General features: G+C 42.0%; 1 protein-coding gene across 1 annotated transcript; it reads right to left on the bottom strand.

Annotated features, from left to right (window-relative positions):
• Positions 1-257: 257 nt before the first annotated feature.
• si:ch211-117k10.3 (Krueppel-like factor 15) lies at positions 258-10,366 on the bottom strand. The gene is made up of 3 exons (XM_023292046.3): positions 10,198-10,366; positions 5,008-6,173; positions 258-2,679 (listed from the first exon to the last, which is right to left on the bottom strand). Exons 2-3 carry the CDS (start codon positions 6,102-6,104, stop codon positions 2,511-2,513), a joined length of 1,266 nt encoding a protein of 421 aa, XP_023147814.2. The 5' UTR covers positions 6,105-6,173; positions 10,198-10,366; the 3' UTR covers positions 258-2,510.
• Positions 10,367-10,655: the final 289 nt, after the last annotated feature.

Here is a 10,655-nt window from a genome sequence, read left to right as displayed (position 1 = left end):
TTCTTCTCACACAGCAACTGCCTGCTGCAGTTCTAGAGACATGATGAGAACGAAAACAGAGAAACTGCGGTCTGTAGAATCTGTTCTCAACTATTTCACACATTGAAATCCCACTGTAGTAAGTTTTAAAAACTACTTTCACACTCTTTCTGTAATTCCACACACATTCCCAATATGCGTTAAAATCTCATTACAGCTGCTCATGCTGCTGTGTCTGCATCACAGCTCTTCCCCTCCGCAAATAAAAGGATTCAGTATTTTTCTTTTTTTTTCCCTTTTTATTTTTGCAAATAGGAAAATAGCATTTCTGGTATTCAAAAAAAAACTAAACAAAAAATACCACCTGTCTTTATTCAGATACACAAGCATGAGAGAAAGAGAGCGAGGGAGAGACAATTGGATGCTGATTAGGGAATACAGGTCTGGATGTAGGTCAGTAGAAGCAGCCTGGGGAGGCTCAGACACAAAGACAGCGCTGGTTCAGACAGATAAACACGTCTGCCCGTCTGGCTGCTTTGAACGGGTTTCTACGTTACAGAGTGTGGTTTGTTTTTGAAAGAAAACTACTGTATCCAAAACGCTAATAGACAAAGATACGAGGATGATTGCTGTGTAAATGACTGTGCACTGCTACATGCAGAAGTGCTCTACGTTTGAGCTTATCCAAAAGCACCAATGTTGCTCGAGCTAAGGTTAAGATTGCCAGTAGCCTACGGTTTGTAATAGTAAGAGTCTGCTGGTTCAACAGAGACAATCCAGTTGTGTGAGGCTTTTATGCTTTCAGTTATACAGTCTCGTCTTGTGGAGCACTGGTAGGTTAACGAAGCACCAAAGTGTAAAGATCAGAGAGCAAAATGACAACAGCGACTGAGCGGCGCAGTTTAACCTTCCATAGAAAATCTTTTTTTTTTCTTTTTTTTGGCATTTTACGGTTCCGTTACATTTTACGGAACTGCCATAAGAGCACAATGACTCACTTTCCACTAACACAAGTGCACTTGAGACCAGCAGACTTAGCTTAATGTTTTGTGAATGGATACAGTGGGACTCCAAATCCCAGACTGTAATCAGTGTGACATTCCAGATTGATCACGCTACAATCAAACTCACGTAACAGACCAAAAACCTCTCCAGAAATACGACTGAATAGCTTAATGCACTGATTGAAATTCCTCTTTGATTTAAAAAAAAAACTATATAAAGGCTACAAGCTGTACACGTTATCTTTGTCCTCTATATTCAGTACACATTATATTGAGTATGCTAATACAGATGATTGAATAGATGTTAGCTGCCTTTCCAGCTGTTTAAACTAGTAGCTTTTCTTGCTGCTATAAAACAACAGAAAAATGTTTACAGTAACGGCTACTGTAAATAATAAAGAGCAGTGTTTCACGTCACTTTTGCAACACTGAGCCAAAGTGTAATGTGTAGGCCGAGTAGTTTTCTAGGCCACATATGCAGAGAACAAGGAGCTTATAAACCGTCACGCACCGAGGGTGTCGTTTTCACTCTATCACAGGGCCAGAACTGGGATTTCTGGTTTGGCAAACCCCTGTTCAGAATCACAGTTAGGTAAGAGCAGTCATATGATAACAGTACAACAGTGGGATCAAGAGAGGTTTTGTGATATGGACAAAGGCATCGATAAAGAGATTGGGGCATACAGGGGCTGAGAAAAGGCAAACAGGTCCGAACGAGGTGGATCACAGATTCAATGAATGCAACAAAAAGGCCAGAGTTGGATGCATAAAACATCGAGTTTAAGAGTTTTTCTCAGCTGGGCCGAATTTTAACCGAAGCCACAAGTTCAGTGTGGTCAGATTAGCGTCTCTGCTATAAAGAGTCAAAAAACATATTTAGAGTCGACAGGGACTCTGAAAATCAACGAGCTTTGAGGAGACGTTTTTTTTCTTTAATCAGAATTTCACCCTAAAGAGACGGCTGCCGTGCTCCATCACATGAATGAGGTCCATCCGAGCCTTATGATCGGAACACGTGACATAAATGGGACACTAACAAGAGCAAAATATTTGGAAGCTTCATGTGCATGTGAACCCTGAAGTTTGGCTTTGAAGAGGGACGATTGCAAAAGTAGAAAAGAGATAATAGATTTGCAGATGCTCCCATCAACCGGGCTCCACCCTACTTCCCCCAGCACCTTGTAGCTTGGCAACAGGAGCAGCAGAGCAAGCAGAAGTTGCAATAGGGGCCTCTGTACGACTTTGCATTTTGCCTTATGTGGGTGTGTAAAGGCCAGGAAATCCACTTTCAGCAGTTTTTCCTGAGGTGGCTGTCAGCTCGTTATGAGAAGAGCTGCTCAGAAGAAACACTGCAGGGGGGTGGAAGAGAAAGGAAGGAAACCATGACTGTGAAACAGCAGCCCAGCTCTGAAGCTTTTCTCAAAGTTCTGCTCATAAAGCACCAAAAGTCCTGAGGGAGACCCGGACCTGCCCCCGGGCCGGGCAGGCGGGGCAGGTGCGGGGCATGTTTTAGGCCAGCTGAAGGTGTCACACTGTGGCTCTGATGATCCTGCTGGGCCTGGAGCTTCGGTGGACCTTTGTGTGTTTGGATAAGTGGTCGCTGCGGGCGAACTTCTTCTCACACAGCGAGCACTCGTACGGCTTGATGCCTGAGTGGGAGCGGCGGTGACGGGACAGTTCGTCGGATCGGGAGAACCTGGAAACACAACAGTAGATGTGTGGGGTTAGAGACGTAGAATTTGAAGGACATACCAAGGTTTTCAGACACAGTAGGACACATCATGTATATTGGGCTACATTATACAGTTCGCTCCTGTCTCTTTAAGGATCTTCTCCTGTGTTCTGATTGTCCAGTTCCTCAAAGCCATTATAAAATTAAACTATAGTACTCAGACTTTACTTCTTTTTCTTTAGTCAAAATGTCAACTTCCTCTTCTTGTAAAAGCTTTTGTACATGTTCAAGCACAAATCTGTTCCAAAATATGCGTGTAGTCAACAACAACTCAATGCAAGCAGTTAACCAAATAATGTACAATAACTACATACACCACCGTGCAAATGTTTGGGGTCATCCAGACAATTTCATGTTTTCCATGAAAACTCACACTTTTATTCATGTACTAACATAACTGCATAAGGGTTTTCTAATCATCAATTAGCCTTTCAACACCATTAGCTAACACAATGTAGCATTAGAACACAGGAGTGATGGTTGCTGGAAATGTTCCTCTGTACCCCTATGGAGATATTCCATTAAAAATCAGCTGTTTCCATCTAGAATAATCATTTACCACATTAACAATGTCTAGACTGTAGTTCTGATTCATTTAATGTTATCTTCATTGAAAAAAAAGCTTTCTTTTTTTCAAAAATAAGGGCATTTCTAAGTGACTCCAAACTTTTGAACAGTTGTGTATCTTTGTGCAATAGCACACAATACATTGCACTGAACACTTACATTTTATTTTCTTAGAACAATGCACATTTTACATTTTATGCTTGCGCTTTTTCTACTTATGGTAATAGTTTTAGGACTTTTTTTTTTTTACTTGTGTTTATATATTTTTAGTGCTGTTTAGATTTCTAAGACTTTGAATGGAAGCAACTGTAACATGAGCAATTTCCCCTCGGGGATCAATAAAGTATTTCTGATTTTTACGACAATTTTACAAACAAATGGTATTGCAATGCCGCAAACTTGGCTGTCCAATCAGACGAGACCTCTTGTTCATGCGCTCATCTCAAGTTTCCATCCTTGGACCACGTATAACATAGACATCTGACATCATAGCAATACATAAATGACAGAAAAATCCCAAAAGCATGATGTGTCACATTACGATGCCATAAACGACCACCAAAATGTCCACATCCCCCCTCCATGAGTCAAGTCTGAACTAAAAGAACGAAGCTGTAGGCTCTAGAACCCACTAAAATAATACTGTTCTGGGCCTCCTTTCCAGATCCCTTTTGTCATTGCTATTTATCTTACTATTAATACCAGGGTTGGTGACACTTTCAGTGATACTGTACTGGTGTCCGTAATCATGCCCCATTTAATACTCTGGTTCTGCCATCGTTTTTATCTGCTGTCAGACATCCAGAGCCTGATAGAATCCACATTTAATCCGGGTCTAATTTTATGTCATTTTTGTTTGTCATGCTTCAAAACAACAATATAAAATGGCTTTCCACTGCAGTAACTATTTACTGACCCTCGAAGCCTTTTTGTTTCCATTGTGGTGCAGGATCTAACAGCTTCAGCTGTTTTTATGATGGTTAATGTTAACAACTGATCTTTCAGAAACACTGTTACATTCCAGTCTTCATTCCGATCTTAAGTTTCACCAATTATGTCATCAACAGACAATTAAAAAGCAGTTTGGATAACTGATTAATCGGTTAGACAACAACAGCAAAATGGGAGTGCCTCTTGGACTTCCTGTTTTATGTAATTGTACACTTTAACCTAATAGGGTTTTGAACTGTTATCAAGTCATAATGGGATTTGGAAAAAATGTGCCAAGCATTGTTTTAGATATTCTCAGCCATTTAATAGGTTATATATATATTACTGAGAAATAAACAGTTAACACAGCAACTTTAATTTAAACTGGAACACTCGAACCAATGATCTATTAGTGCCACGTTCAGAGGTTCAATATCCCCTACTTGTTCACTTAAGGGAGATCACTCTGCAGGCATAGCAGGGCTTGAACATACAGAAAACAGTGGCAACACATGTAAGATAATCTAAACCTAAACAGCTAAACCTGGTTCAACTATTGGTGCAGCTAAATTTGACATCCAGGACGGAACTTGGCTGCAAAAATACATCTAATCTACATTCCACATAGATTACCATCATTAAGACAGGGGTTGAATGATTTGCAATGGGAAGTTTGCACAATTCTTTCCACATACTAGCACTAACCACTGTGAAGTAGATCTGCTAAATACTGGTAACTAAGGCTACCTGCCACAGCAGTAACATAATGAACCTTAAAGTGAGTTTGTCACGTACCTCCAGCCACACTCGGGCCAGCTACATGTGTAGGGTTTCTCTCCCGTATGCCTGCGGAAGTGAGCTTTCAGATGGCTGCTTTTTGTGTACATCTTCCCACAGCCAGGGTGGGAGCACTTGTGGACCCTCTCTGTGGGCGGCACTCTGGTCATCCGGGGGGCCACTGCTTTCAACAGACCGCTGCCCTGGGGCCCGACGCCCGTCACGCCCGTGATCTCTAGAGTCCTCATGGTGATGGGCAGAGGGGCGATCTTCACATACTTCTGGTCAGCTGACTTGTTGTCCCCGTTGTTTAGAGATAACAAGGTGGTCTGGGTGGAGGGCACCTGAGGGGCCAACAGGGTGAGATTTTGCCCCATGCCACCCTGCAGCCCCATGACCAGATGAGTGAGCCAAATACCGCTTTGGGCCCCGGGGGGAGAACCTGCTGGAGGCTGAGGCTGGGCCAGAGGAAGGGGCTGGAGCTGGAGAACCACCGGAGCACCCAGGAGCATCGGCGGAGTCACGCTGGATGGTGAGGGGTTAACCTGGGCGGAAGGGGAAGGGTCAGCTGGGCTGGGGTTGTTTGTGTCACTTTGAGGGGCGTCTGGGCCGGAAGTGCTCGTCCCCGGGTCACTGACAGTCTCTGAGGAAGCAACCAGGAGTGCAGTGGAGGATGGAGAGTCAGCGGTGCTGCAGGGCAGAGGGGACACCTCCTCTTTCGGGGCCAGAAGCCCCTCTTTGACCAGTTCCATCTTTTCCCTCAGGAACTCCTCTATGTCCTCCAGGGTTGGGGAGAATGGGGAGGAAGGTTGGAAAGAAAATTCTGGCAGCTTAGGCTCCTGACCGACAGGGTCTCCTTCTCCCACTGCTTCTAGAAATATATGCAGACGTGCCCCTTCGTCTTCATCTTCTTCCTCGTCCTCGTCTTCCTCCTCTCCGAGGCTGGAACTGTGCATTGCACCCAGCTCTCCAGCCTCGGGGCTGTCACAAGAAGCGGAACTGCCCCCCTCGCTGCGAGCTCCTTCCCCCAGGCCGAGGGAGAACAGGCTGCTGCTGCTGCTGTCCCTAAACAGGTCATTCTCCAAACTCAGCGTTCTGCTGCTGAGAGACACCATTGATCCAGGCCGAACGCTGTAGAGGGGGACGTTCAGGAAACTCTATCCAGAAGAGGAATCACAGAAAACCTGCAAAGGTAGCAATGAGATCGGCTTTTATTACTCAGCAGAAAGGAAAAGTGCAGAAGAGGCTGTGTAGCTCAAAACTCTGGTTATTAACTTTAAAGATACAAACCACAAAGAACATGTTTGCTGTTTACATTCTGTATACTTTATTTCATTACTTTCTGAATGAAACACTGACTATTCTCCACTTTGGTAGACATTTAGTTTCTTCTCTATTATAAACAATAAGCTAGGGCTGGGTGACACTGATTAATAAATTATAATTAATTAATCAACAGAAAATTAATCAGCAATTACGATGAAATTCAATTAATTAGTTAGGTGTTAGTTTTTCCTGATTCTGCCATGTCAAGATTATATTGTGCTCCAAGATTTAAAGATGTCTCCATTAAATATGGGAAATACTATTCGGCTTTTTACCATTATCTGCCATTTTACTACAACTAATCATCAGATTGATTGACAATAAAAATCAGAGTTATTTGCAGCCCTACAATATAAAATTGAAAATGTATGCAAAACCGCATACCAATAAATCAAGTTCATGCACTCCACATTGTCCTGTTGTTCCCTCTTACAAAAAAAGGCTTGCCACATGTCAAAAAAGAACATACCGCAAGTTTTATAGCTAAATTATGATCAGAATTTTTCATTTACACAATAATATTTTATGAAAGGATGACACAATATGTTCATACCAGCAGTGTTGATACTGACAGTCCCACCTTTACTCAGCTTTAGATATAATCCTTCACATTACACTCAGTTGTCAGAAGCACAAATGGACCAACTTCTGGTTCACTGTCAAGTTCAAGGACCCTCAACATGTAGAGACTGGAATAAGAGTTTGAGATTGAACCAAAAACCCCGCTCTGAGTCTGAATAACCCGTCCAGGAGGTGTACATTTGCTGTTAGGCCCCTTCTGATCCCTCCCTGCTGCCCTCTGTGCAGTGCTGTGAGCTCCCTTTCACTCCAGTAAAACAAATAATAATTTGTTTCAGGGAATGCAACCTCAGCGTCAAAATGCAAGTGAAAGCAGCACTAGATGACTGGTAGAGCTTTATGTGGCAGCAGTCAGCTGTGTGGTCGGTCCTCAAACATCACAGACGCAGTTTGCATACATTTAGTGGACGCACACAGACCTAAAAACGTCAACAGGAGCTGGAGTTTAGTTTGTTACTCCCAGCTGTTTGTAGGAGTCTTTCCTCTGAGTTCAATAAATACCTGCAGCAGGACACAACAGTTTCTAATTTACACATGTGGAACTACAGCCTTGATTTCATTAATTACTTACAATTATAAACTACCCCCGATATGGAGACAGACTTAATCAAGTTACACTATGTACTTTTCTTCACCTCAGACAGGTGAGTTGTCACACAGAGTCATCAGCAGCTACTACAGTTATCTACGCTACCGCTCAAAAGCTTGGGGTCACCCAGACAATTTCATGTTTTCCATGAAAACTCACACTATTGTTCATGCGCTAACATAACTGCACAAGGGTTTTCTAATCATCAATGAGCCTTTCAACACCATTAGCTAACACAATGTAGCATTAGAACACAGGAGTGATGGTTGCTGGAAATGTTCCTCTGTACCTCTATGGAGATATTCCATTAAAAATCAGCCGTTTCCAGCTAGAATAGTCATTTACTACATTAACAATGTCTAGACTGGATTTATGATTCATTTAATTGTATCTTCATTGGAAAGAAAAATGTTTTTCTTTAAAAAATAAGGACATTTCTAAGTGACCCCAAACTTTAGAATGCTAGTATAAAAATATATATTATTGTACAGCAAAAGTTTGGTCTGTCTATTTAAATATAAATGTTTATATCAGGGAGGATGTCAGTATATTTACAGTTGCTACATTAACATGATACTCAGGTAAAAAAAAAGTAACTGTACTTCTCTGGATTCTTTATTTCACACCTGAAGGAGCCTCCTGGATGAGATGTCAAACGTCCAGCTGTGCTTTACTGAAGCACTTAAAGTCACCTTGACTTATGGAGATGGTACAAAATGTGACCTCTCTAATCAATACAGCTGGTTAAATACCAAAATTTGGCAGTGGGTAGTCCAGTAACACATTTTCTTGAATCACAGTTTACAAATATATGTTAAATTATCACCACGGATGGAGAATTTTTAACACTGAAATCATAATAAGACAACAAACTACAGATGTTTGTTAGGTGAGGTGAACATTTTCCCCTCAAATATTCCACAGAATCTCTCCTGCACCTGTATTAGTCTATGCAAATCAGCTAACTGTAATATGAGAAACCAGTGTTTATCAGTCTACAATTTCTTAACTGTCACATTGGCACAGTTTTCAAGCAGCATATTTATGCTACAACAACAGCACAGCAGAATGAATGGAATTCAGTTATAGCTGTTGGTTTTATGGTGAAAAAGTGGTCAGTGGCTCCATCACGTCACCAATATGAAAAATTACTGGAGGTCCCAGAGCCTTGGAGGATACTTAAATTACAGAAAATAGACCAGGGACACTTTGGAAAACCTGTTTTTACCCATAAGTCCAGGGAATAATAATAAAGATTTTGCAGCGCTAGTCTGGTCTTCAGCTGTTTTTTTCAGACATTTAGTTCTAAACAACAATATCAACAATATCTGCAATAATATTTCTCAATGCAATAGCAGTTTCCATATCAAGTGTAGTGTTTAATTTCATGTGCAATATTTCATATTCTCATTTATCACGTGCAATTTTTCTGTTTAATGTGCAACATTTCACTTTCATGGACAACATTGTCAATGTAATGTGCAATATATTTCATTTTAATGTAATTTTTTAGGTGCAGTACTTTATTTTATTATGACATTTTCATGTGTGACACCTATATTATTACTAGTATTACCTGTTACCTCAGTATAATTGCCTGCATTACTTTGTACTGTCCTATTCTAGCAACATTTTAGCTTATTTGTTGGATTACAGTAATGCATGGAAGTTATATCTTATTGCTTTCTACCTTTTAAATGTATTTTTTAGAAGTATCTGGAACAAGAGTTTTATCTTATCCTATCTTGTGGAACTGTAGTTTAAACATTTAACCCTCCTGCTATGTTGCAGGTCAAACTGACCCATTCTGCTTGTTTTAACAAGTGGAAACATGTAAAATGAAAATGGTTCATTTCACATATTCACTCTAAACAGAAGAGGTGTCTTTATCAACATCACTCCAAAGAAAGAAAAAAATAAAATAAAAATTGGTTAAAAAAAAAAAAAAAAATCAATGTCATGTAAAACAGTTGGATTTTATATGTAGGTATTTTAAATGTACATTTAAAAAGTTTTAAGATGCATTTTTTCAAAAATAAAAAACAAGTGAATTATCCTCATTGATCCATGATCTGTGAAAGGTAAAGAACACCACTGCACTAAATACTGATAGAGTTTATACTGAGATTTAAACAATGTTTGGTTTCTGACATTTTTGGATGATAATAATAATAAAATATGACCCAGGAGCATCATTGCTGATGAAGAGTTAAAAAGCTAAAATTCTTTGGATTTAAGTTAAAAAGTTAAGCTCTAAATAAGTGCAAGATCTCCAGCGGTGCATCCAGGAGTCCTGAGGAGCCCAGATGTGCAACTGGAGTCCCGACAGACCCGCTTACAGTTGCAGGATAATCCCCGTTAGCTTATGTAAAGGATGTTTGTTGCTGCTGTCAGACCGACCGTCGGGCACATGTTGCAGCTGGGCCTCATACTTCACCCGGAGCACGAACACGGTGGCGATGGCTGGTAAACACGGCCCGCAGCGACGCGCCCACAACCGTAGGGGGAGGAAAACTACAGCAGCGAGCGACAAATAAATAAATAAAGCAGGAAAATAAACTAAGCAAATAAAGGAGGGGGGCTCGACAGCATGGAGCTGCGTCTGTGGCGGAATCCACGAGTCTCAAGTTCGCCTGGGTCAAAAAAAACCCAGTTCTATTTATACTCCTCCGGACGAGCAGGAGAAGCCGCCCGGCCGCTTTGGCTCGACCTACCTGCTGCCGGCGGGAGGAGGCTCGGTGCGGGGAAGCGGCGCCGTCGACGGCTGAGGGTATCTGTGTGCCTGGTGGCTGCCTCCGTCGTGTTATTGTCGGAGCACACTCACCGCCCGTCCTTCCACGGGTCCATGTTGGCATTCCTTTTCCCAGCGTCACGTGACCGCGGCGCTGCACAACTCCGGAGGCACGGGTCCCGATCCGCCCCTCCCATTGGTCGAGCGCCGCGGAGGCTCGCCCTAAAACGAGCGCTCCGATTGGCCGCCACTCGATAAATTCTGTCTGCCATATGTTGACGGAGGGACGGCTGCACCGCGACAATGTGGCCTATTGATGGTTGTACACAGAGAGGAGGGTGTGGACAGAATAACGGAAACACCGATCAATGTGATTATTAGTTGGTAATAAGCAGGAGCGGTGTTTTCCGTCAGGACAGTCTGCAGTTATTCCTGCATAGC

This window comes from Amphiprion ocellaris, chromosome 5 (assembly GCF_022539595.1).
Source record: "Amphiprion ocellaris isolate individual 3 ecotype Okinawa chromosome 5, ASM2253959v1, whole genome shotgun sequence".
In the NCBI taxonomy this organism is placed as follows: domain Eukaryota; kingdom Metazoa; phylum Chordata; class Actinopteri; family Pomacentridae; genus Amphiprion; species Amphiprion ocellaris.
This window is presented reverse-complemented; position numbering and strand designations above follow the sequence as displayed.

Excerpts from the sequence above, each read along its gene's own strand:
- si:ch211-117k10.3 (XM_023292046.3), bottom strand. The coding sequence starts at position 6,104 with ATGGTGTCTCTCAGCAGCAGAACGCTGAGTTTGGAGAATGACCTGTTT. Across the intron at positions 2,680-5,007 it reads TGGCCCGAGTGTGGCTGGAG|GTTCTCCCGATCCGACGAAC; the intron begins GTACGTGACAAA and ends TTGTGTTTCCAG.